General features: G+C 41.8%; 1 protein-coding gene across 5 annotated transcripts in view; it reads left to right on the top strand.

Moving 5' to 3' along the window:
* Positions 1-27,470, top strand: part of SPATA13 (spermatogenesis associated 13) — a 169,155-nt gene that overhangs the window by 101,787 nt on the left and 39,898 nt on the right. For 2 of the 5 annotated variants that reach the window (XM_054271526.1, XM_054271521.1), the window contains exons 1-2: positions 20,853-20,916; positions 22,649-24,445. In XM_054271526.1, coding sequence (XP_054127501.1) covers positions 22,808-24,445 — 1,638 coding nt within the window. In that variant the 5' untranslated portion in view covers positions 20,853-20,916; positions 22,649-22,807. Of the gene's footprint in view, positions 1-20,852; positions 20,917-22,648; positions 24,446-27,470 lie in introns of those variants that run through there. The other 3 variants (XM_054271525.1, XM_054271522.1, XM_054271523.1) reach the window with 2 other exon arrangements.

The raw sequence follows: 27,470 nt of genomic DNA, 5'->3' as shown, positions 1-27,470 counted from the left end.
AAGACTCTTTTCTGCACCTGTCAAAAGCAAACCCATCTTCAAGGAAATCAGTGGCTATTTTGTACTGCTGGGACAGCAGACAGATCATTTGCTCATGGAGAGACCTTTAGTTTTATGAGCTAATATATTCAAAGACTAGCCAAGACAATGTAAATCCCCACCATGTAAAACCAACAACTCAAATTGCACAGCCTAACCATTGAAATGTTATTTTAAGCCTTTCTGGTCTGTTTTAGACTTAAGCAAATTATCTGGCACAACTGACCAATTAGTAAAGTGAAGCAAAAAGAAAAATCACACAAGTTGGAATCTGGTGATGAAGAGATTTTATTTCTAGTTGTGACAGGTTTACCACTCTATTTAGAGATTTAGTGGCTGGCACACCTTTTAAAAGAAAAGAATTTTTTTCCTGTATGAAATTGTTCTTCCCTAGCATATTGTAGAATTGTGAAATGCTGAGACAAGCATGTAGTCAGGGAGTGAACCTGGCCCATGTCATGTCTTACACTGTATTAATCTAAGAATGCTCTGATGGATTACTGTATACACACAAGGACAAACATGCACATATGATCTTCAGGACAAAACACTGGTAGCAGATGTGGTAGGCAGGTAATGAGAACATGAAAGGTATTATGTTATATTGGTTGTAAGTCTTCCCTTTGACCTTCCTGGAAGAGTTTAAATAGCTCCTGCGTGTTAAACCCTATGTGCGTGAGGAGAGGTGTGACTTTGGATCTCAGGGCTTTAAAAGTGCCCATTTGAGCAGCTCTGTGCTGAGTGAGGCAGAGACTGGAAGAGCTTTGCAGCTGTATTTGTATGCTTTGCCTATGAGTTTTGGGGGGAAAAGCAAGCCAAATTGATTCTCGGGGCCATCAGCTGAGCCATACTGACCTTGTATAAAACAATCCATGAGGGAAAAAACCCAAATACTTTTTGCTCTCCCCCTAAAAACAAAAATTATTCAGAATTCATTATTCCTCTATAAAACCAGGTTTATTCCTCTATAAAAACATGTTACTCTGCAATAACTGTGTTTTCTGTCACTGATTCCTGGTCTGTAGCTCCATATAGAACAGACCTGTTAAACTTAAGACAGGAAGAAGGGGTCATTGTTGTTCAGGGAATGACAGCCCTGCATCCCTGTAGAGGCAAAGGCCTCTTTAATTACAGGCTCAGTGAGTGATCTCTTTGGGCCTCGGTGTTTGCCCTGACTGCCACATTCATAAAGACCACCACATCACTTTTTCCTCTTCCTGATTCTTCCCTGATTGATCCCAGAAATTGCTCAACCTTCTTCTTTTCACTGTGCACAGCTACCACTCCTCTTTACTGTTATCAATTTCCTTATGGTACATGATTCCTCTTCTCTTGGAACAGAGCTCCCTACATCTCAGCCAATCCTGCCTTCAGATTTGACTGTAAAGTCTTGTGAAGTTCAGATTCAGACTAAAGAGTCTGTTAATTTCCCAGGCAAACTTCCTCCTTTACTTTTTCTCTTCTGTAGTCACATGGTTATCAGTCTGTATTTAACCGTCCCTGCTAATGCACATGAAATGTCCTATTTTGGTTAGTGTTCTGTTCTGGGAGAGAGACAGTCCTTTGTATTATTTGGTCTTTTGAGAATTTGATTTTGCTCTTGTTCTGAAAGTATTAACATTGTATGTAGGTGTGCAGTTCTGGAGAAGTTGTTTCACTTGTATTAGCTGGATAATTTTAAACAGAGGGAAAATTGTTTATGGGTCTGAAGTCCCCAATTCATATTAGTCAAATACAATGGTGATCCAATAGGAACACAAAACATGGCTTACTTTTGCTACTCAAAGTGTCATTACTTGAAGCCATGACAACAGATACACATTATTGTGATAAGAAGAGTTACTTGTCACACAGTTTTAATCAAGCTACAAGTGCAGTGCAAATTTCAGCAGCCATCTGTTGAACAGACAGAGCCTCCTAAATCTCTTTGTACTTATACTGTTGGCACAGAGTGCCCAGTTAACAAAGAGAGCACCTATATCATTAAGAAGAATTATGTGTCTGAGGTATTACATCATTTAATATTCCACTGTCTCTTTCCCTTCTTTGTCTTCCTGGAGGCAAAATGGAAGAGAATAAGAATGTTATGCCTCTTGCTAATGAAAAACACCAAAATTTTTTTCAAAATCCATCTTTGTTCTAAGATCTCTGTTCAGGACGCTTAATCCTTGAAACAGTCAATTTTCTCAGCACTGTTCTCACCACATGTTCCATAGCAACCTTTGATTTTGAATTTGACTAAATTTTGTGCATGTTTTATGAGAATATTTTGAGTCTGAAGTAGGTTGATCATAAATGGATACAACAGTAATGAAGAGATTGTTTTGATTAGTTCTTTGATCTAACAGTTCCATTGAGCTTGAGGTTCAGCAGGAGAGCTGAGGAGTACTCAGCACACAAGAACTGCAGAGAAAGGCTGGTACCTACTTTGTCAGCAGCTCATTTAGCCTGGGTCCAACCAGGAGCAAATTCAATCCCTGCTAATAAACACAACTTCCTCCAAGCTGTGTGCTAGCTCGTGCAGGGAGAGGTGAGAGATTAACACCTGGACAGTATCACTTATGTCTGAGATGTTTGTCTCTGTGTCACATCTGCCCTCTCTACCTGACTCAGCTGGAAAGTACCTGACCTGTAGTTACAGCGCAGTCTGTGTGACCATTGCTTGGCTTCAAGGCAAGGCTCGTTGATCTCACCTGGCATTTTTGTTACATGATCAGAATGCCAAATTTGGCATTTCTGTATTTTTTTTTCATATTTTTATTCTGTGTTATGGAAATACTTTGTGGTCTCTGAAAACACACTGGATTTGGTTAATTTTGTTAAACAAATTCAAGACCAGTTAAACCACGCTGTAACCTGGCTTTCCAACAGAGGGCTTCCCTTACATAAGCTCCTGGCTACCAGCACTGCTATTGGGAGGCCAACTTCCCACTGCACAGGTAGCATCAAGTAAGAGTTAATAGGTGTGGAAGAACCACCTGTCTTATTTAAAACCAACTCATGTCTTTCAATCACCCAAACCATCCTATTGGACTCGCCCATCGAACTCCAGCTAAAAGTTACTTTGACTTTAACTACTAGGCCCTATCAGCTGCACCCTATTAGCTTTAATAAGTAATTGGTCATTTATCTTGGTTACATTTATAATTTGTTTTCTGATTAAATTAAGGAGTAGAGATTTTCACAAATTAATAATCCCAGTGATTTCTATTTTATTTGTAATCTATGGCTCTAGATTAAACTTGCCAGCACTGCTTACGTATTCTGAAAGTGTTCTCTTTCATATGGCTTCCGTTTCCTGGGATGAGAAAATAAAGGAGGCTTTCATGCACGTGTGGCAATAGAAAGTAAGAGTCTGTTGTAATGTTCAAAGTTCAGATGTTCAGCAACTCACCCAGGTACCCTCTTGAGGCAGCAGTGCAGAAGCTGCTCAGCTTGTCCCACATTTTGTCAGTTGTTTTCTTCTTTCTAAGGAAGGAAACTTCTCTACAAAAGCTTCTGGATTCATTTTTACCATGCTTAACACTGCTATGATGAGAAGTGCACTTCCTTATTATCTTGTATTTTCAACTAGGTCCTAAATATGGTAATTTCATGTTTTATTTCCATATGGAAGAACTGCAGCTAAGAGTTTCAAATAAAGCCAGGATCTGTCCCTGCATTAATACAATTGCAGAGACTGAATTACAACCAGAATGCTTTTTCTAAGAAACAGATAATGCTGCTTCTGGGCAAAATGTGTGAGTAAAATGGTTCTGTCAGTTAACAGACTAAATAAACTGGATTTAAATAATAATGATAATGATAATAAGGAGGAGGAGGACAAAGAGGAGGAAGTTATGCTAGGTTGCATTATAAAAAAATCAATTCAAGATTTAAAAAGGAAAATCCTGTACAGAAAACTTGTTTAAAAATAAGTTTCTGAATGATACCATCAGTTTGAGATTTGGGCTACTAAGGGGAAGAGTTTGGCTGTTTATGGTACTACAAAATTAATGTTTGAAAGATGGCTTTTATAGGTTACTGTGTTTCTGCAAAGTTCTGTCGTGGAACTTGGAATTCACTCAGAGCCAAAACAGTTTTCTTTTGTTTTTGTCACTTGTCCTTGCTTATGACAAGGGTCAGCATTTTTAAGTACAATGATTTGGAACTGTTTGAAGTAAGTTATTGCCTTGTTCCAGTGTGTTAATCAGGACCTTGTAATTAAAAGTAACCTCCCAACAATGAACTTGGCACAGTGCATGGTTTGTTGCTGTGTTGTTTAAACATTTTTATGTTGCTGATGGAACAGCTTAGCTATCCAGGAAGAAAATAGCCAAGTTTGCTGAATACCTCACTGTCACACACTTGTGGAACACACTGGAGAAAAGGTTAACATGGAATTTATACTTCCTGGTGCACTGGCTGCTGAGAGAGAGCAAGTGAATTTTGGGGAACTGGCATTCAGCAGTAGGGCTTTGACTTTGCAGCTTGTAAGAAAACGGAGTTAAATATGTTACTTTAAAACATGAATGACAGCATAAAATACAAGAAGCATGTAGAGAAGCAAGAAAATAAAAGATTGAGAACATCATGCTTCTAAGGAATTAATTATTTGTTTATAATTTATGTATTACAGTCACTGAGATTTTAAAAAACAGGAATCCCCTCCTAATGGTACAAGAAGCAAGTATGACCACCATTTAAATATTTAGGCAATAGTCCAGAAACCTAACTTGCATGTTTGCCTATATGTTTTCTTGCCAGCTGTGCTGTCTTTTCTCATTTTCTCCTGGCAATCCATCCTTCCTGTTTGTTCAATACCCATATTTGGGAGGCTGGAGGCACCCAGCTCTCAGCACTCTGGTGCAACTAGGTTTTCAAATAGACATGGCATCACCTGGGCAGGAGATTAAAATCAAACCAAAGGAATATATTTCACTTGGGGTACCAGTTAGCTGTGGGAAATAATTATGAGAAATTCAGTGAAATATGAGGATATAGAATCAAAAGAATTAATGCAAACAGAGAGGAAGCAGAAAAATTTGTGGGAAACTGGCCCAAGAGGATTGGAAAAAAGTGTATTCTGAATGCAGTCAGTGATTTAGGAGGACTCTAAATTGTAGACTCCCAGAAAATGGGAGAGTAAAATAAAGGGAAATTTTTCTGTGTTCATCTTTTTCCTTGTTCCTCCTTAAGCCACTTAGATAGTTAGATGGCCTTTTGTCCAATTTAATTGGACAGCAGGTCCTTCCTAACAATTTTCCCTTGAGAACAAGATTCAGAACTAAAGCTAAAGATTTGTCCTGGATATTTCACTATTTATTTCCAGTGTACTTTTTTGTTTTAGTTTTAAATATTGACATCTTATCTGCTATGTTTCACAATAGATATATTTATTGTATTTTATTCTATTAGCTGCATTTTATCTTCAGTGTAAGAAACTGTCTCATTTATCCTGTTAATACTGCATTTGTATATAATGTACTTGTTGAAGGTTTTGCAATCTTCCCTATGAAACAGGGTCTCACGATTGAAGAACATACATTAGCAGGTTTTACTTTTATGGATGTAATCTACTGTGTCTTTTCTGCATGAGAGCATGAAAAAGAGAATAAGGAAGAGAGAAAATTGTAGGAACCTTTTCATCCTCTTGCAAAGAAATCAAACTTTTAGGGTGGAGGAAAGTGGTGTTTTTTGTACACTGACATTAGCAGCATCAAAACAGTCACTCCCAAGTCCTAGAAAGAAAATTCCTGTGCTGAGAACTCAATTAGTACATCATTTTACCTTGGCAGCAGCAAGGGAATGCAGAGGCATGGGCTGAGGAATTAATCTTCTCAGAGGCTTTAAAATATTGTTAAAAATAAACCAGGATCACTTAAAACATCTTGGTGGTTGTTAATCTGCTCCCCTCTACATCTAGTGTCCAGGCCTAATTGCCTTGTATGACCTGGTGATGAATTGGCCTTATGAATAGTGCTGTGCCTGGATAACTTTGCAGTTGCTAACCTAAATATTTGCAGGGGGAATTGCCCTTCTTTCAGAGCCTGCTTTGTATTGTATTGTGTGGGGCTGTTAAGACTGAGAATCCTTGATGTAATTGATACAGCAACATGCAGACCTGCTTACTTTTGTCTTCTTTTCTTTCTTTTTTTTTCCAATTTATTTTATTGCTGTTTTGCTGTGTTCTGATCATAGTAGAAGATTCAGCATGAACTGTTGGTAGGTGAACTGTGCATTCCATGTTTCCACATTTTTCAACTGAGCTTAGAGATAGCAAAAGGTAGTGGGAGAAAGGCCTGAAAGACAACTCTTGTACTTGTGGGGCATATACAGCATGGGAAAGATATATTGTTTTGTTAACATGTCCAAACTCAGGTCACCAGTATGAAAATTATACTGTGTGTTTAGTGTCCAAGCCTTCTTAAGACTTCTTAGCTTTGGTTGAGACTGCTGGCAGTGGTTGCAAAATGCAACAGTAATTTCCAGAGAGGAAACAGTCCTCTGAAAATGTAAGAGATTTCCAACCAGGAGCAATCAAAGACAGAAATTCTGCAGCTGCATGACTATTACCAGATGTTAAACCACCTCATGATGGAAATCCTGGTTGTCAGGGGCAACTTAAACCATTCCCATATTCACCAGAAAGACAACACTGCAGGGCACAAGCAATCTGGGAGGTTTCTGGGGTGCATTGAGGATAACTTCCTAACCCTGGCAACTGAGGGGCCAATGAGAAACAGCACTCTGCTGGACCTCCCTGAGCTTACAAACAAGAATACATGGCTGAGCATGTGAAGGCTGGGAGCAGCTTTGGCTGCAGTGACCCATAGTGATGGAGTACAAGATTCTTAGAGGAGGGAACAGGACAAATAGCAGGATCACAGCCATGGGATCGAGACAGCAGGCTTTGGCCTGTTCAGGGATGTCCTTGGAAGATTTCTATGGTATAATATCTTGGAGTCAAGATAGGTAGTCAAGATTCTTGACTGGCAAGAATCACCTCTGGAATGCTCCAGTCCTACAATCAGGAAATCAAGCAATGATGGCAGGAAGCCTGCATGGGTGAACAAGGAACTCCTGATAACTTAAACGTAAAATGGAAGAATACAAGAGTGTAGTGGGTTTACATGGCAGGGTTTGGTCTGTCGAGGTTACAGGGTGGCCTTTGTGAATAGGAATGAAGAGCTGGGAAAGTATAGGCTAATCTGGGGCTCAGCTGAGTCCCCAGGAAGGAGGTGGATCAAATCTTCATGGAAGCTATTTCCAAACATATGAAGGACAAGAAAGTGGTTTGGAGTAGTCAACGTGGATTTGCAAAAGGGAAATCATGCCTGGTCAAGCTGATAGCCTCCCAGAAACAAAATGACCAGCTCCAAAGACAAGGGGAGAGCACTGGGTCTCAGCAAAACTGTTGACACTGTTTCTGATAACATGCTTCCAGGCAAGCTGAAGAAGCCTGGATTAGGCAAGTGGACAGTCAGGGAATGTAAAACTGGGTGAACCACTGGGTTCTAAGATGTGTGATTAATGGCATGAAGTCCATCTGGAAGCCAGGCACTAGTGCTGTGTCTCAGACACCAGTGCTGTGGCCAGTACTGGTCAACATTCTTGATGGGACTGCACCCTCAGCATGTTTGCAGGGGATATAAAACTAGGAGTAGTACCTGTTACACCAGCTAGAGCATCTGACATATGATGAGAGGCTGAGACAGCTGGGATCATTCATCCTGGGGAAGAGGATGCTGAGGGGACCTTATTAATGTGCGTAAATACCTGATGGGACTGAAACAGTAAAGAGGATAATGAAAACAGAGCCAGACTCTTCTCACCGGTGTCCAGTAAAAGGGCAAGAGACAATCTGCACAAACTGAAATACAGGAAATTTCTGAAATTGCTGAAATACTGGAACAGGCTGCCCACACATGTTCTGGAATTTCCATCCTTGTAGACTTCAAAATATTATTTAAAACTTGACAGGACACAGCTCTGCTTGCCTGCTCTAGCTGACTCTGCTTTGAGCAGGGGAGCTAGACCAGGTGATCTCCACAGATGTCTTCCAACCTCCACCCTCCAGTGAGGGGGGCTGGAGTGGATGGTATCCAGAGGTGTCTTCCAACCTCAACTCAGCCTGCTATTCTGTGAGTTGCAGATTGACTGGAGATCAATTTGTGCAATGTAGTATTATTTGCATTTCAGTTTCTCCTAAAATTTCAAACAACAAAGATATATTTAGTATTTTCTTCATTTTCTCCCCTCCCAGCACTATAATCAAAATCAATATTTACATGTCAACACTCTAGATGTGCACCCTGATGAGTGACTTGAGACCAAGAAAATTGCTTGAACTAAGTTTTTTAAATAATCTTTACTTACAGATTTATAGAAGCAGGGGAAAGTCCCCTCAACTTTTGTGGACCTTGTGTCTGACTCAGAAAGCCTAATCTTGTAAAAGCCCAGTCTTGCATGAGAAGAGCATGGCTCTGAGGAGTTTGCTTCCTTCTTTTTAGTGAAGGCCTTGAGCATAAGCCAGACATTGTGGACCTGTAGTTCTGCCTTTATCCTCTCATACAGTTAACTTTCTTGGTACTGGGATCCCAGCAGAGCATTCAGCTGAAATGAATTTATCTAGAAATAGGGAATTCCATAATGTATGAGTTTCAGATTATTGCATGAGACATAATATGAAGCCTTGTACTTCATTATAAATTATTAATTAGGTTTTGAAAATTATATTGGATACGTAAACCCATTATTAAGGAAATCTGCTGGCATTTCCACTTTTAAGAAATTAATATAGTATTGCCATTAAAGATTCTCATTTTGATTATTTGTGGAATAACTATGAGAACTGCAAGACAGAAATTAATTTCTCTTTGAATTCATGTTCTCTTGCATTCACAATTGCAGTTATTCTTCACATCTTTCTAACTCAGAAAAAAATGCAATTGAAAGTCGATTATATCTTCTATGGAGAAAAAGGGAAGATTGAATCACATTCCAGCAGATCTTCCGTAACACAGAACTGTGTCTTCTACACAGGGATGTACAGGAGAGAGCTGTACAGGTCCTTCTGACTGGAGAGCATAAAGCCAGGGGCACTCCATATTTCTGTGTGTGGTGCCAGGCTCTCGGGATTCACGTGGGTCTCTGGGAAAGTGGAGCTGCACCCCCACTGAACGCCAGGCAGGAAAAGCAGGGAGGCGCATGTGCCTGGCGCATTTCTGGCAGGCGTCTATCTGCTGTTCCACGCTGTTCTGCCACTGGGACAGCTCCGCTCCCCACCAGCAGTGTCTGCTGCCCGCCCCATTGCCTTCCTGTGCCACTTCGCAGCTCTCGGAGACATAAATGTACCTTTGAGTTCTGCCTCTTTCATCTGCTTCCGTATCACCAGGTATGATTTTGGCATTTGGCTCTGCTGCTGACACCTGCCAGTACTAGAGCTGCGTGATAAAGTTTTGAGGTTGCTTGTTATTTTCACTTTCACGGATATGTATTCAGTGTGTACCATTCTGGGTCATCTATTTTGTCCTTGCTGTTAGGTGCAGCTTGCTCAGGATAGATTCCAGCTGATAATAACCAGATCACAGTCTGTACCATATTTAACTAGAAGGCTTTGGTTGCAACTTTAGATTATTTCTGCCTTGGCTACTTAATTTTACTTTCATCAGCACACTCCCAAACCTTACCTTTTTATTGGAAAATATATAGGAATGCTGCATACAAGATTCTTCAAGACAAAGATTTTAATGAATATTTACATTCTTTAATGAAGAATGTAAATATTCTTCCTTCTGTGTAACAGTTATTCCAAGTGCATGTTTAACTTGCTGATTTCACACACTGCTGTGCAGCCGTTTGTTATACATTAACTTAAGGCTCAATCCCACGAGGTACCGACTGTGGATCATGCTGAGTCCCTTTTCCTCCCAGAGGCATTTAAAGGCTCACAGGGAGCTCAACAAACTGAGCCCAGAATCCAGGCAACAACAGGCTCTTTCAAAAAACCAAGCAGGTTTCCTGGAACAAGGTTTGTACTATAACTGGACAATATTTTGTGCAGTAGATTTTCATATATGCAGATTAAATATTATCCAGAAGAGCCGACATTGTAGTTAGTGGCTGCTGGAAGGCATAGCCATTTAGGTATATATGGTGGTAATTAATTTCATTTTATAATTATGGTTTTATTAGTTTTTCCAGTTAAGTGCAAAACCATGACTGAGACTAATATCAAAATATCTAAAGTTTTGTGTGTTGGCTGCACTGTGGTTTGTCCCCTGTTAATGTGTATATGGTTTTCAGAGTTGCAGATAATCTGTGCAGTTTATCTAGCAAAGCCATTTGGGCATTATTCTGTGGAGCTCACACACTGCGCAACTGACTGCTTGTACTCTGTGACTTCAAGGAGATCCCACTGGCAGTGGCATTGGGGGGCAAATTCCCTGGCATTACTCCAGCTCCCTGGACCCACCTTCCTTGGGCAGAAGCCCATCCAGCCATAGAGCTGAGCCACTGGTGGCTGTGTGTACTGGTGTGTCATCACTGATGCCACTGGGCTGGAGCGCTGTCCTCCACTGTCACTCAGAAATTTTGAAAGGCAGACTTTGCCAAAGGCTACTAGGCTGGCCTGTTGTGTACATTTTGGGAAGCCAGGAGAAATATGGAGTGACTAAATGTATCGTAATGTGATCACACTACAGTGTAGCCTGTGCAAATTACAGTATTAACTATTATCTTTCTACGAAACTTTTTTCAGAAGACGGCACCATTGGTCTGTGTTGTAACGTATTTGGCATTGAAAAAGTGTTGTAACATACTGTTTCTAAAAAGCTGTTCTCACTGCTTTGTACACAGATAAAAACAATAATCTCCCATTGTTTGCAAGGAAAAAGACAGGACCTGAAAGCTTTAAGTAATGTGGTTTAATTCCACAAACAAGGCGAATTACTTCCAAAATGGCAGCTCCTGCCTTCCCTGCTAGGCAGGGAAGTAGATACTCTTTGATTTCATCTGCAAACAGAAATTCAGAAACCTGAATTTTACTTTCAGGCTTATGCTTAAGGCTGGCCAAAGCCAAAGGCACTGTTGTGCGCTAAGAACTGTTGGAGCAGTCTCACTTTAATTCAAGTGCACCTGTGTGTTAATAAACGTATCTTTTTAAAATAAACAATCACGCTGTTGGCCTTTGCCCTTACTCCCCCAGTTTAACTATTAGGTGCACACACATTTATTGTCGATTATCTCTTGAGATCAGTGTGATTTTAAGCATGCAACAACAGAGAATCACCTACTTAAACCATTTGCAAGATCACAGCTCTAGCAATGCACTCTAACTGAACTTGCGGTCTGAAATCAGCAAGGAAACTGAGGATTAAGCAACTTGCTGACTGCCAGTTTTCTTGGAGTAATGGCTGTCAAGTTGGCTGTTGTGCTTTTCTAGGGAAATAAGCAAAAAACCCAAACAAAACTGAGCTTTTGGGAGTCTTTGGTAAATTAGAGAGGTTTCTCTGTAACTTTAAGCATAATTAGCCAAGCTAACAATTTAAAAGTTAAGAGTTGTTTACCCATTAAGGGAAATAGGTAGAAGTTTATGAGAACAAAAGTGGGTTGTTGATGCCAGTGAAGTATTTTCCAAAACTCTCAGCATAGGATGAAAGCATCACATGATTCCATGTAAGAATACTGCAGGAGAAAGTAGTCACAAGTACTCAATAACCTCCCTGGGAAAACAATACACAAACACGTTTCTGGTTTAAGTGAAATGAGCCTGGACTTGGTCGTATGCTAATTGCTATGTGTTAGCAAAGCTGTTTAATACTTGCTATAAAGCCTGGATTTCACTCTCTCTCATTTAATACCAGGTTAAATCTGAACTAATAAGCTCTCAAAAGCTTAGAGGTTCCAGTAAAATGAGATTTGGCTAAAAATTGCTTGTTGGTTTCTACTAGTAACAGTGCTGTGCTCCAGGCAATGAGAGGAGCAAGACTCAGAAGAGAGAAAAGAGAATGTGCTTCATGGGGATGCTGAATGATTTAGTAGAAGTCATGGCGTCTTACTGTAAACCTTAGGAAGGGTTTCCTAGCCTTTGGAACAGTGAAAGATGTAACAGTCGATTTTGAATAATTTCCAAGTTTTTATTTGTATGATGTACTTTGATTAAGTGTTGGAAAATCAAGCCATAGAATATTGTGCATGGAGCAGCATGATTGCTATTTCAATGTTTCTCAGGCAGCAGTATCTGTGACTTTGAGGGCTGAATACTGAGCAAGAGCTGCTTATGAGCTGAACAACAGCAGGATTTCTCACAAACAAAGAATCTTTTGGCCTGGTACAGTGAAGTATAAAGATGATACTGCACCCTGCTGAAATTGGCTGGTTATAAGGGTGCACCTCTGGCTCTTTGGTTAAAACAATTATTCTGGAATGTACTGTCTGTGGCTCTTCAGGACTTCCAGAGTTAAAACTTTCATGTAAGTCTTGTCACTGCTAGGAAAATTACCAGATGCTGACAGGGGGTGTCAGCAGTGCCTTAGCTGAACATATGCTGCATATGGTTTGGCTGCAGGCACAGACAGGGAGGCCCTGTTCCCTGCTGCTGCAGAGACTGGTGAAAACAGGCTTTAAACCAACTGATTCCAGCACAATACTAAATATTAGCCTCTATGCAGTGTTCATTCTACCAATGAGACTGAATAAACTACTCGAGTATAGATTGGCCTGCCAAGATTTTTGCTGCATCAAAAAAAGAGTTAGGCAGCATCCTTACTGAGTTATTTTACAAATGATTGTTCTGAGGTACACAGCAATCCTGATTGCTGTGCATTGTGATTGTATTTTTACTTTTTTGTGGTGAGGCTGGAATTTAAACTGAATCAGAGATTGAATACAAAGCAGTTTAAAATCTCTATTTACCGTAATGATTGATCATAATCTCTGAGTCTGACACAACAATGCATCATAAAAAATTATATTAACTGTTTTCTGGAGAAAATATTTCCCTGCTTTTCCAGAGAACACAGTGAAATATACTTACTGTTTGTGATGTTGCCCCAGAATTCGGAGATTATTTGTGTCTCTTGTATGAACCTGCTACAGGCACCCACCCAGCACCACCACTCACACACCCACCTCCCACCCACACATTCTGGCACCCTGTGGCAGAAACAACACATGGGGAATTGCTGAGGGCAACTGCATGTTTCCCCAGCCCCTTCCAATACACAGGACTCTTAAGAAGATCCTGAGAAAAATTTCAAGTCTGGACCCATTTCAGGAGTCCTGTTGCTTGTGGAAAGCATTTCCACTCTCATTCCCGCGCTTCCCCCCTGCCCTTGGATGCTTACTTCCACCTCCTGCCCAGCAACAGCTCGGGTGCAGCCAGGGGAGCTGCTTCAGCTCACAGCCTGGCAGGAAAAAGCAGAAAGCATGGCCAGCATCTCTCCCATTAGGTGGTAGCATGCTCTTAGATTGGCAGGAAGCACCAATTCTACCTTCGTACTCAGAGACCAGGTAGATCAAAGGAGATGATGTGAACAGGATCAGGTGATCTGTGGGGAGCAACAGCATCTCTGGGTCACTGTGTGGTAACGAGACAAAAAGGCAGCCACTCCTCTCCTGGCATAGAAATGAGGTTTGCTAAATTATGTAATGAAAGGCAAGAGGTGGGAAGAGATCTGGCTCAGCTATTCAGTATTGCTTAGATAAAAGACAGACCCTAGGACAGAATTTGTGCAAACTGACTCCCTTTCGTACTGGAACTGGAAACATGGTTCATATTTCCAGCTTAGTAGCTTAATGATGTGCCCCAGAATGTTGAGGGAATGGCTGGTAAGGTTTTCCTCAATTGATTTTCTGAACCTGAAGCATAAGGACTTTTTAAAAATGACAGTGTCACTGACAGGAACCAAAGCAAAGACAGCTCACCAACATAAATTAACTTTTTTAGTAAGCCTATATGTAATCTTTCAGGTTCAGGGCTATCCTGTGCTCTTAGAAGACATAAATTATTAGCCAAATATGCAAACTCCAGTTTAGAAGATTAATGGACCATCATCAAAATAGTCAGTTGAAAATTGAAACAGCCACTTGAATCTGAACTCCTTTCAAAAAATGGAATTTAGGGTTTGTCCTCTGCACGGGTAGATAATGGATTATTTTCCCTATGTGTACACTTTTTATAGTTATCATCATTGTAAGCATCAAAGTGCCAGAGGAGCATTGATGGATTGGTCCTTGCAGACCCATAGGTTATAAGGCACTACTGCTATCATCACATATTTTACACATATGGCACTTAAGCTGAGAAAAGTATGCTGAACTGCCAAGGTCAGAGAGAAACAAAATCCAGAATCTGTCCTCTCCAGCCCCAGGGAAGATGTCATAAAGACATCTCTCCTGCCTGAAATGCGTGTTTCCTTTTTTCCAGATAATTTACCATTACTTTTGATGGTAGAAGAATACAGAGTTGTTTTACCACTAGTTATAGGAATATGGGTGTCTGAGCCAATGGCCATAAAACTTGGTGCACTGCTTCCAGTTCCCCCACTTCAGGCAGTTATGTAATTTGATACCATAGATACACATAACTAACTCCATCTCAGGCTACTAAAGCTAGAATTTCTTCCTTGCTGTTCTAATAGGAAGGAAGATGCATAACTCCAGAGTTCTGATTTTAAAAATAATCTGATTTCCTATCAAAATGTGACTAACTTGTGCAGCTGCCATGTCTTACAGAGGCAGTCAATATGTGTTATTTGTATTGATTCCTAGAAACAATTGAAATATTACGAAAAACTAAGACTGCAAGAGATTTCTTTAAGTATACTGCAGATAAAAAGTTCTAATTTAATATGTATGGATCTCTTTAAAACAACTTTAGGTAAGCTAGTCCAAAATTTATAAATTTTTGTCTGATTCTCTGTCCAGACAAATTTTCAAGTGAGTGGCATTGTGTGTTTTCTGCATCTTTAAAATTAGGTAACTTCTTTTCTGGACAAAATGAACAGACAGTTTGCTTAATGTGATCATCCATGCTTTAAAAAAATATTTTTGAGTTTAGTACTAATAATGAAGAAAATTTGTTACTACAACAGCAGAAAAACTGAATGATAACTATTAGTTAAGTTTTCTGGCTAAATTCAGAGAACAAATTAGTTAAAAGATGTGGTTAGTGAAAAGACCAACCACATAAATGTTGTTGTAGCCCTTGTCACCTGCTTTACTCAGATTATTCTTTCCTTGCTTTTCAGATCCAAGGCATTCTTGATAGAGCAAATTCAAACAAAAAGTAGAAATTGACAAACTAAAGGTAGAATTTCAAGATGATTTTTTTTTGTCTGAAAGAGAAACATGGTGGAGATGATAATTAAATCATGTGGCACAAGAAATAGAGCCATGAATGTTAATTTTTCTTCAGACTGTAACAAAGATAGCAAGTTTGTAATTTTGGAGAGAGACTAAATAAAGAAAAGTATTGGTACTAATTGAGAAATAAATCCCAAGCAACTATGTGGTTCTTGAAGGCCATGAATCAATACTACCTAGGAACCTCGTAACAACAGGATGCCCCAATCCTTCCCACCAAGAGCAACCTGTTTGTTTTTTTTCTTAATCTTACTGAAATATTCACTGTTCTGCTCTCATGAGCTTATCAAAAGCTGTAATTGTAATTCAGGGTTTTTTGGTCTGGCCAGCACAAAAGTACCTAAGGTCTGCAGCCATAGTGTAACCAGGTGGGAATTTCTGTAGTGTCACACTGGCTAATTATTCTGTTGACCTGTTATTTTGTTATAATAAGCATGGGAAGCAAGATGATCTTATGTAGCTTTGCATAATTTCTACTACTGAGGCATCATTCCTAATACAGTCCACTACCTGCTTCACTTTTCTAGTATCTGATGGACACTGTGCCTCTGCAGCATTGCTGTATCTGTCCTCCCTTCAGCACTGCTCAATGATTTAAGTGAGCACTGAGTGCCACTTGTGATTCCTCCCTGAGCCCAGGGAGAAGCATCATCCTTCCAAAACCAAATAAATCCATGCACAGCCCCTTGCTATGGCTCACACACAGAAATGCCCCTCTCTTTCACTGCAGCCCCTGGTCTGAATCATTCATTCACCCACTGCAGGTGGTCCTCAGCCTTCAAACTCCGCAAGACCCTTTCTCTGTGTATTTATTTTCCCATCTTTTTTTTCCCCTCCTTGTTGCATAACAAAGTGCCTTCATATCCTCAGGTAATTTTGGAAGAACAGTTTTGAATAGGGAAGAGGGGATGGCAGGGTAATTAAGCGGGTGGGGAAGAAGGTTGATAAAGAGCTGCTAATAGTCACTTTTACATGCTATTATTTCGAGCAAGGAAAATAAATACAGAATGGCTGCAGAGCCATCAGATTCTGCAGTGAGTGTGACATAGGAAAGGACGGCAGCTAGAGCAGAACAGGAAGAGAAAGCAAAGGGCTGCAGAGTAGGACAAATCCAAGTCTGAAATCTTGCCTGTTCTTCCCGGCTGGCCCATATCACTTTAATGTACATCCATCTAACAGAAAATCTAACATTTTTCAAGATAAGAAGAAAATGAAAAATATATAGTAAAAGGGAAAAAGAAAGACAAGAAAAGAAAGAAATTCTTGACTAATCTCTTTTCCTTCCTATTTCTGTCAACTTTTCATCTCCACAATCCTTTCTCTTCCTACTTCTTATACTTTGTGAGACTCAAAATAAAGGTGGAATTCAGCCTTCCTAATTGGTAACTGGAAGTCTTCTTTATGTTAAAACACAATGATCTGTTTATTGGAAACTGCTCTTCTGTAGTACCAGCCATCTCTCCATGTCATGCTGTCTGAATAATGCCCCTTGAGGATGGGGAAGAAGAATAGCATCACAGTCAGACCCCGTGGGGTTATAAATAGCATTCTAGCAGCCTGAAAGACTGAAGCCATCATTAAGTTGCATGCAGCTGTAGTGGTGTAGGTGGGTGAGTAAGAGCAACTCAGAGATGGGATAATGGTAACCTGGTACACAAGGGTCATTTTTCATTGATGGCGTCACTCCACTGGGTTATTGTGCTCTCCCTAAATTAGCTCCCTGTGTTTAAGAGAGCTGAGCAAGCTCAGCCTTGCAAAGCACATTTAAAAGAAGATTAGAGGGGAAAATTTGTTGTGTATTGTGATTTATACCAAACTGTGATAAACTTTTCTCACTTGGGTCAATAATTGCTTTTATCAGCAGCAAAGTAAATGCAAGCGGGAGCGCCTTTAGGAAGCTGCACACCAGCCTCATGCATGTGGGCAGTGAGGACTTTCACTGGCCAAATCAGGAAGTTGATGCAGCAATTTAGCTCAGGCTGTCCTTTCAGTGTTTTTCTTAGCAATGTGATTAATTTTGTCATCTTGGACGTTTTCAGTGCCAACACGACAAAGGTCTTGGCTTTGGAAAATCCGTTTCCATTTATTACTATTAATTTGCTTGCAGATATACAAAAATGGAAAAATCCTACCCTAATTTCACATCCTTTATATTAAAAAAAACCAGATGAAAGTAATTAGCTGCCTATTAGTTAGTTTGAGCTTACATACACATACACAAACATACTACTCTTCACTCATTTCTAACTAAAAAAATTGAGATCTTGTTCCTACTCCCAGTGAAGTTGTTGGGGGAGTTGCCTTTAACTTCAATAGATATATGACTCAGTTTAATTCCCCCTGTGGGACCTGTCAGTATGTAAAGATTCCTTGGGGGTTAATTGTTTGCAGAAGAGACTTTGCCTGGGTTCTAAAAGGAAGGTGCAAATTGCACAACTGGAGCCTTAGTTATGTACTGCAGCCTGGAAAAGACACTGTCATTTAAAGCAAAGGGATCTCTTTTTTCAGCAGTTCTGAATCTTAATAATTAAATTTGGTCATTCATTAATTTAGCGCATATCTTAGAGTCACTTCCTTTGCTATCTTGCCCAGTAGCTGTGGAAGTAGGACAAGTGCTTTTATGTTTTACTGAAATGATTCCTTTTGGCTTTTTTTGTTTGTACTCTATTTCAAGAGTCCTTTGTAAAAAAAAAATAAATTACTACTTTGAAGCAGACTTTTAGAAAGTATAAAAGAAATATGAAAGAAATAACTGTTGCAGGAGTGGAAGAGAGGATTTCTAAACTAAGTAGATAGAAGTATTCTTATTCAGACTTTTCAGATTTATGTATGTGACTTCATTATATAAATGTGCCCTTTGCGATTCTGAAAAATCTAAGAGATGTATCACTACCAATTAAAAGCCGGGAGAGGTTGCTCCTTCATCTTTAAAACTCTATATTCATTCTCCCATGTCACATTTTTTGTAATCCTTTCCCACCTGTATTACACTTGGAATAATCCTTCTCACTCCTTGTCACATGTGCATTAAACCTCTTTTAAAGAACAGACTTAGAGCTTCTAAAACAAGCATTTCATTTTTGTTGCGCTAAGTGTGATGTCAAATGACTATTAGAAATCTCACGCATATACCAATCTGGAATTTCTTCTGGAAGTTCCTTCCTTTATAAATTGCTGTACTTGGTCAACCATACCATGTACTGCTGGCACTGCCTCTCTGCTCACTGCAGCTTTTGTTGTTCATCTGGAGGCAAAACATTAGCCTGTAAATAACAGAGTATATAGCTCAGTCTTCCAGAAATACCCATGCAAGTGTTATGGATTTGTTTGCATTAGCAAGGATTCTCAATGGCAAATGGTAATAGTACTCTCATTTTGCTTTTTTAGGATTGTAGAAAAATCTTAATATAGGAAGGACTAATCTCCTGAAACTTTGGTTTGTAACTTTGAGGAAATACTATGGCTTGTATGAAACTGAAAGGGTTAAAGTTTATAGCTGGAAAAGGGATTTGCCTTTTTTCTAATGGCAGTTCAGTTGATAAATTCTGTTTTGAATCAGTTTACTAGATCTTGGTGTGATGGCACCTGAACACTATATACAATTTATCAGCCTTCAAAAAAAAATTCAGATTAAGAAAAGATTTTGTTAATTATTGGTCTCCAGTACAGGAAGTTAATCCTGTTCTCAGACACACTCTTTAGTGCACTGCATCCAAGCTTCTCTGGATAGTACGCACATGTGGAAGGGCTGACTGAATCAGTGAACCTGCAAGATTTAGAAGAGGGTTTTCCTACACTACCAGCAGAAAAGCTATGATGAACAAGTCTGGAAGATTAAAACTATTTACTTTCAGAAACTTGACAAATGTCTAATTGACTAGATACAGTTATATCTGTAACTGCAATTTTCTAGGTATTTTCTTCCTTAAATGTAGTGACATTTAAAAAATACAACATGCAATATAAATTCTTATTATCTAAAGTGAGTTTTAGTGTGGCTTTCTAAGGAAATTAAATTTTTGTGAGCACTTTGTTAATCTATCAATACCTTCTTTGATAATTTCTAGCTCTTCAAGACTGTTTAATCTGTTGATGAACTTCAACTACATTTGAAAGATGGATTCAGATCTCAGTTATCAGTTATTTTTTAAGTTTCCAAAACACTGTTGGCTGGATAAAGGAAAGACCCAAATGAGTGGCTCAATTCAGCTCAACAGTTTTTTGTGCTTTGTCTTTTTGTCCAACTGGTCGACAGAGGACACTTGAGGAACTGAAGGTTCCTTTCTCTGAGAAAGCAGAGGTTGTGGATTAAAAAGTATACTCAGGAGTGTGATGCATATACCTTGGATATCTCTGGAAAGAAACTTAAAGGAACATAGGAACACAAACCCATTGAAACTCAGGGTTGAATAAAACTATTAGAAGTTTTTAAGTGACCAGCACAAATCCTTACAGATACCAGGGAGGCTCTGCATTTATTTCTCCTTTGCTTCCCGTGCCCAGCACTGTAAAGCAACTACCTTGCCCCCTCATTTGAGTCATTATTCCAAACTCACTCCTTCCATGGGATGTACCAGAAAGCTGTGGCTGCAAGAGCAGGGCTGGTGGCAGGCTGTGCCTGCTGCTGCTGACTGCTGGAGACGTCTGTGGTCACTCCCAGTTATTTGCTACCTCATTTGACCTGCATCCCTTAAGCCCATTTGTTTGCCTCACCCCCTAACTACACCTTGCCTTTGAGAGTGTGTCTGTACTGCTCTCCAGAGAATTAATTACACTGCATGTGCAGTCACACCAGTCTCGGAGGAGAGGCAGTGGGGCTGATGGTCTTTGCTAGTTCTTTAGGGCATCTGCTCTGCCATGCAATCTGTCTTGCCCCAATTTCTCTTGGTATCTTACCTGAGCTTCAATAAAACTGTTGAAATTATATTTACAATTCCAGTCCAAGTGTAGAAATATTTTTTGAACAATAAACTTTCTGAGCAAGGTCTACCAGTTTGTACAGGTCTTGGCCAGGAGTCATGACACAGGGCTTTAAGACACTGTCTTACAAAATTTTCCTTGTAGTATATGAACTCTGTTCAGATTGTGCATAAAATGTTTCTGCTGTTAAGTTTGACGACTAGCAGCGAGCCAAAAAGTTGTCCAGGTGTTGGACAGAAATGGAGCCTGGGAACCAAGCGTGAGTTTGATCAATGAGCCGTGCAAACTGCACTCGTGAGCGGGGCATACGGACCTAGGGACGGAGAGGCGGGGCGGGGCGCCATGGAGGAAATGTTTAAGCTCCTAAACGTGACCATCGCCGCGCGGCCGCTTGTTCCTCGGCCGGTGGAAGGAAGGCAGGCTGCTTGCAGCGAGCGGCAGCGGCGCGGGGCAGCGGGGCGGGCGGAGCGGACCCTGCCGGGCGCGGGGGCGGCGGGAGCAGCCCCGCCCCGCCCCGGCCCGCCCCGCCGGGCGCCGCTGCCATAGCGATGCGGGAGCGGGCAGCGGCCGGGACGCGCGGCGGCGGCGGGGAGCCCCGGCTCTGCCTAGGTAAGGGCGCTGCTCCGGGGCTGCTGTCGCAGGCTCCGAGCTACGAGCTGGGTTTTTAATCTCATCTCGTTGTGTTTGTTCTCCCGCCTCCCCCGCGCCCCTTCAGCCTGCTCAGGTGCAGTTTCTCCCAGAGCCGCTTTCTCTGGGAACTTCTCTGCCGAGAGCAGCGTCTTGTGCTCGTTTATCGTTCGCTGTTTTCTTTCCGCGTGGAAAGTTGCGAGCGGTTCCAGGGCTCAAGGGCCGGCCGAGGGTTGGGTGGCCGGCGGGCTTTTGTCCGGCCCGGGTGCCGCGGCGGCGGAGCTCGGCCCGGCTCTGCCCTGCCCTGCTGCCCGGCAGGCTCCGCCGCGACCCCGTCACTAGCGGGGATTAACAGCTGCGGCGGGGATGTTCCAGGCGTCTTGCTGAAGGGCGAGCAAATCCTTTTATCCGCAGAGGAGCAGAGGCTCGCAAAACTTTGAAAGTGCGCTCAGGAGGAGGGAGCAGCCCGAAAGGCAGCGGGCAGGGCTGTGCAGCTGCCGCGTTTCACGTGGAGGTGGGACTGGCTGTGCGGGTCCCGCCGGGCGCCCGGCGGTGTCCCCGCGATGGAACCGCCGGCGGGCTCCTGCACCTCCTGCCGCTGCCCCTCCGCCTCGCCCAGGCCCCCGCGGCCCTTGCGATGGGAAAGAGACAAAGAAGGGTCCGGGGTCTGCCGCCTTCCCCAAAGCACAGCTGTACACGTTCTCCCCTTGTTTCGGGTGAGGGGGAAATCCCCCCCGCCGCCCCCTGGACCCGCCGACAGTGGCAAGTTTTCGAAGATCCCACTGTCCCGTGCTGAAAGAACCGTGCATAAGCTTTGTTTTTAAGGTGGAGCCAGCTTCAGACTGTGCATCCCAGTGGTTTTCGGGGCATTGTTTATCACAGTGGGGAAAACGTCTGCCTGGCTAAGACCCCTGGCTGGGGCAGGAGACGCATGGCCGGTGGTCCCCCCACAGCTTTCCCAGGCACTGGAGTGTGATCTGGTCTGCTGGGTCTCCCAGGCTCAGCTGAGGAGGAGATCCTTTACAGCATGTCCTAAATGCTCTAGTCACTTTCAGGTTTAAGTTTTCATTTTGTTGTCACCGTAGCATAGAGTGGCTTCTGGATGTACTGCTTTTAATTCTCGTTTTCTTTTGTAGGGAAAAAGACTTTGCTGTGCACTTGATGTAATTTCTTAGAATTTTATGTGCCAGGGGACAGACAAGTCAGTCAAGTGTCACAGAGCCTTCCAACAGAAGCAAGTGTAGGAAAAAGAATGTCTGTTTTCCTCTTCCTTGCCTCCTGTTTGAGAGTTAGGTGTTCCTTGATGAACGTGTTTTAGATGAAAACCTCCCATGTGTCTTGGGGCTCAGTGCTGAGCACATGAGAAGGATGACTGGATTGGTGTTACTGGGAGTTTCTTTCCCTTACGTGCATATGAGGATTGCATTTACTATTGTAAGGTAGCTGTGCTAGTCATAATGAATTTATTAGCTGATTAGCATTAGAGAAACAAGTACATATTGAAATTATTCTGGTCTCTTTAATTGCTGACAAATGCAATTATACTTGGAGGGAGTGACAAATGCCTTCTCTGCACCCCTGCAACACACCTTTGTTCACCATAGAAAAACTCCTTAATTTTGTTTTTGTCTTTATTTCCTACAATGTAGCTGAAACTTAGTAGGGGGCTTTGTGAGAAAACTTTTTAATGTTGGCTTTTGTGTTCTTGATGCAGGCAGCACCACCTGAGGAGCTCAGCTCACCCAGTCGATGTGAAGGCAAGGCAGACCAAGGTGCAGCAGATGAGGGGGAGGCAGCAAGGTCAGCTGGTGGGGACAGCAGTGTTGCTTTGAGCTACCCCAGCCTCCACCTCCATGCCTACAGCATCGAGAGCATGACAACATTTCCGAATGGCTGTGGAAATGGCACCACCGTTACTTGTATAGTTATGGATAATAAAGAGCCCCAAAACCAGACTACCTGTGCCAGTCATAATGGGGGACACAGCACCAGCAGCAATGTTGAGGAGGAATTTCAAGAGGACAAGCTCAGCCCTTCCAAAATCATGCGCTTTTTCACCACGCCTCGGAAACGGGCTAATTCCAGCTCTGACAGGCCTCGTTCTCTGGTTCTGATGGGCAACTCATCCACGTGGAATGCCTTTTCTTCTATCAGAAAGATGGGATCTTTCAAGAAGTTGAAATCTTCAGTTCAGCAAGGAACTCAAACAAGGGAATGCTCAGACATTGTAAACGACAACAGCATAGGCAAACATGGTTCAAATGGAGCAGTGGTGCAAGTTCAGACTAACAGGTATTCCTATTCGGGGCCTCTGCATGATTTCCAGAATGCAGTGGATGGTTTGGCTTCTGACTGCTCTGATGTGGAGGAGAGCGATGAGTCCTTCCTGAGGAACACTCATCGCTCACGCAGCATCAGGCGGGCTTACGGTGCTGGCCGCATCAACTTGTTAGACACAGATAAAATTCAGAGTCGCCACAGCTGTGTTAGGCCAACGTCACCTGTCATTGCAGAGCCAAAGATCTGTGAAATTCTGGTGAAAGACTCTGAAAACAACAGGATCATTTATTGGAGAAGCAAAAGTTCTGATAATTTGAACTTTCTGAAGAAAAGCTCATTCAAACGGAAGTCCACCTCAAACCTTGCTGATCTGAAGGTTGCAAATGAAAAACAGATACCAGCAAGGACTGCAAGTGTTCCTTCTGCTGACTCCGACAAAAGTGATGGAAACCCTGAGAGGCGATCCAAGCGATGGAAGAGCCCTATCAGAGCAAAGGATTTTGATCGAGTTTTGAAACTCGTCAGTAACGTTACAGATGTTGCAAGGAAGAAGGATGGCCCCAAGAACGTGGCTCCTTCTCCCGGTGAGCTGTCCCAGAGAACAAGGTCAAACAGCAGGCTGCACGATGACTACTCCCGCAGGGTTTCCAGCAGCACGGACCATGACAGGAAGAGAGGCACCTCCTCAGTATCCAGTCCAGACTCTTCCTTGCCAGGAACACCTTGCCTGCAAAGCCCTGTGATTGCTCAGGATAAAAAGGCTGAAATGAATGTAGCTGTCACTGAGGATAAAAGCCCCAGGACGTCATCAGGTATCCCAGACTCTGATAGCTTTTCACCTACTCTGGATGACATTAGTCCATTTCCCAATGAAGTCTTTTATTCGGACTCAGATGAACCAAAAGCTACTCAGCAGTGTACAGATGAAGCCGAAAACCTTCATGTTCCCATCAGGCCAACTACTCCAAAGCCTCAAAGTCCAACTGCAGGGAAGGTCAAGTGCAGTATGAATTTCCAGTGTCCAAACCATCACAGCACGTTGTCACTGAGCTCATCGGAGAGCGAGGAGAGAATTGAGGTACCGGGGCTGAAGCTGGGCAGGAATCCTGTTTGCTTCCAGGACTCAGTGAAAACTGTGTATTATGATGATGGAAATGAAGACAGTGGCATAAGCAGCCACTCTCAGCTGAGCCTCAATTTAGCCTCTGGTACTGAAGAGAAAAAGGAAGAGGTAAGAAAGAAAGAAAAATCCTTCAAAAGCGATGTATATTCTCTGTTGACTTTTGTCTTTATTAATGCAAAACAATGCAAAGTAATGGCTGCCGCAGCTTGTTATTGCTAAAATATGCTGACAGCAATTATTTCCTTTAAATATTCTCTTTGGATGCTAATATACAATTATTTTTTCTTTGCACATTAATATCAAAGGAAGTTTTGGCAGCAAATGTATTCGTTTATGTTTTCAAGGGCAGTTCATTGCACCGTGAAGATACACCACCTTGTCATGTGGCCTTGTCAGACTTTACCAGCCTGAGCAGGGTCTGACTGTGTTTTCTTCACAACTGAAAGGTCTTTTTAATTTTAAAGCGTCCGTGTATTCTGAAGTAGTGTTGACTTACTGTAAAACACTTTGCCTGTGGAAACCTTGCAGAACATGGTAATATTTGTAGAGCAGTGGGGTGTGAAAGACACAGTACAGAGGTTTAAGCATTCAGTTGTATCCAATGTTTTCCCTGTGCAGTGATGACCATACTGAGGGTAAACTGCTTGCTTATTCCTTTGCTTGCCAACTGCAGACAGCAGTGGTTTAGACACTGGGCTGAGTCTTTTGCTACTGTTGTTTTGGTGAAGACATGGTTGTTCTCACTGCACCTGATGAGTGATTTCATACTCTCAGTGAATGAGTAAATGGATATATTGCAGCACCTCTGAGGTAAATTCACATGATTACACTGTGCCCCCACCTAAAATATGGTGTGAATTGGCACCAGAGAAGTTGCAATGATTTGGCAGCCTTGGTGAAAAGCTGTCAGACATACCCTGCACCTGTCTGAAGCAGTGAAGTTTAGCTCAGCCCCAGCTCACTGTGGCAAATATCCATCTGTATCTGTATAAATATGCAAGTCATTTACAGAATGAAGCTGACATATCTTTTAAGCTGCTTCAGTTTGACTAAAGTATCTTAGACCTTAGGTATGAGATAGGCAAGGCAATGCTGCAGCTGCACAAGCTCCAGCCTTTCATGCTGTGAAGTTTTAAAATGTCTGTGAAGCTGTCCTACTTTTAAAGGCTTGGCACAGTTTTTGCAGAGTAACTGCAAAAAAGTGGTTACAGAGCTTATCAGTATTGTCCTTCTGCTGGAGAAAAGCAATTTTGTTTACTGTTGTGTTTGCAGCAATGGTAAGATTGAAAAAATAAACTCAGTGTGTATAAATGACTGGGCTCAGAGTTTATTCCTCTTCTGGAATCATAGAATTACTCCAGCCATCCGTATTTTTCAAAACTGTCACTTACATGCAAGGAGAAGCTTTCACACTGCCAGAAGAGGCAAGAGTCCTAGTGTGGATAGATGCCAGTTGTATTTCTCAGGAGTAAAATGGGAGGTGGAATTAATGCTACTCATCTACCATCTAGTGGTGAGCTGCCATCATGACCCAGAAGAAATTAATCTGATCCTTCCCCTTAGTTCCCAACAAACCAGTACAGTTTTTACATGAATGTGTCTACGTTGGATGGATAAAAGTTACTGCAGTTTTTAGTTTTAACACCACATTCTGTTATTATCTAACATGCAATTTAATCTTTCTCTTTATATTATAACATTTTTAGGGTAATTGTGAGTGTCCTTTAGTACTTGCTTCAGTTGTCTAAAATACAGAGTGTGCACTGGTGGCAGCTCTGGTTTGTGTAATGGGCAGGCAGACAGTATGGGATGGATCCCAGCAAAAGATGGAGGAAGTGGTGGTCAGGGTAAGCTTGGCTGTAAGCCCTCACTCTGCTGTGAGCACTGCCTGGAGCCCCTGTGCTTTGTAGAAACAGCTGTGGCATAGCTGTGTCCAGGCAGAACTCTCTTCTAATGGAAAAAGCCAGAATTTTTGGAGGTGGTAGGTGTGGGTTGGAAGCAGGAGCTGTGCAGGAGAGAGTCTACTTTTATCTTGCTATACAAGGGGTATAAAATCTGTTATTTCTTTTTTCCATGCCTGTTTCTCATCTCATACACAACCCTAAAGCTGTGGCACTCAGAGTGACTGCCAGACAGGTAGAGTGGTATGGTTTCTTCCTACCATTTCTTTGGAGGATTCAATTTCCTGCTTTACAGCATGCTTCCCTCAGCATGGAACTAGCTTGGCACCAAAGATACTTATGCCAGGTTATTTTTTAATTGGAATTTATTCAGCCTGTAGGCACTTTTATGAATGCCACATACTCACACAATGAGGTCACTGGGGTTTGAACTTTTGACTACAATTCATTTTTACCTTACACCTCCGCATTGCAGAGCTGTACCTGCCCAGCAAGTTGTTCTGTGATGGCTGAGTGCTTAGTTTACTCTCAACAATCATTTGCGATGTGGTGTGGAGTCATGGGCATCACACATTTTCAATTTTTTCTCTGAATCTTAAATACACTGTGTTGATGGACAACTCTGCACTGTTTCCATGTTTCATGGATCTGCCTTTCTGTCCAGATTTCATGTATAAGCCAGTATGTATTCCAGTACATTCACTAAAGCTTGAAGACATATTTTGATATAAAGCTTAGAAGGTCCTAACCGGTCAGGCTCAAATAAGTTCTCTTTTCGGGACTGCCTGCTGTAGCTGGAAGCAAGTATAGTTTATTTGCTTACTCACTCATCTGATAGATTAGTCAGCAAATGAAATCTGTGGTAATTTGGACCATCTCTATATTTTCCCAAATATGGAAACTAAATATTTCTACCTTGTGTTTCCCCACTACTGTAAAGCTGATTTTGCAGTATTCCTGCAAGGACATCTATTTGTTCATCAGAATTGACATTTTGCGTTGGTTTTTTTTCCTTACGTGATTGAGTCTTGAGATCGTGTCACTTCACTTTGTTGGTTTCACTAAAATGCAAGCTTTGGACTGAAGCAGGGGAGATTTATTGGTTTTTGATCCTCACAGAGGTTATTTCCCAGGAAAGAGCTAATTAAGTGCAGTGTGGATCCGTGCCTCAGCACTTTTGAGGCTACAGAGGTGTGAGTCACCAAAGCTCACCTGTGACATCCCATGCTTTG

Source organism: Melozone crissalis, unplaced genomic scaffold (assembly GCF_028551555.1).
Source record: "Melozone crissalis strain CALT ecotype California unplaced genomic scaffold, PUWL_Pcris_2 ptg000013l_1, whole genome shotgun sequence".
In the NCBI taxonomy this organism is placed as follows: Eukaryota; Metazoa; Chordata; class Aves; order Passeriformes; family Passerellidae; genus Melozone; species Melozone crissalis.
This window is presented reverse-complemented; position numbering and strand designations above follow the sequence as displayed.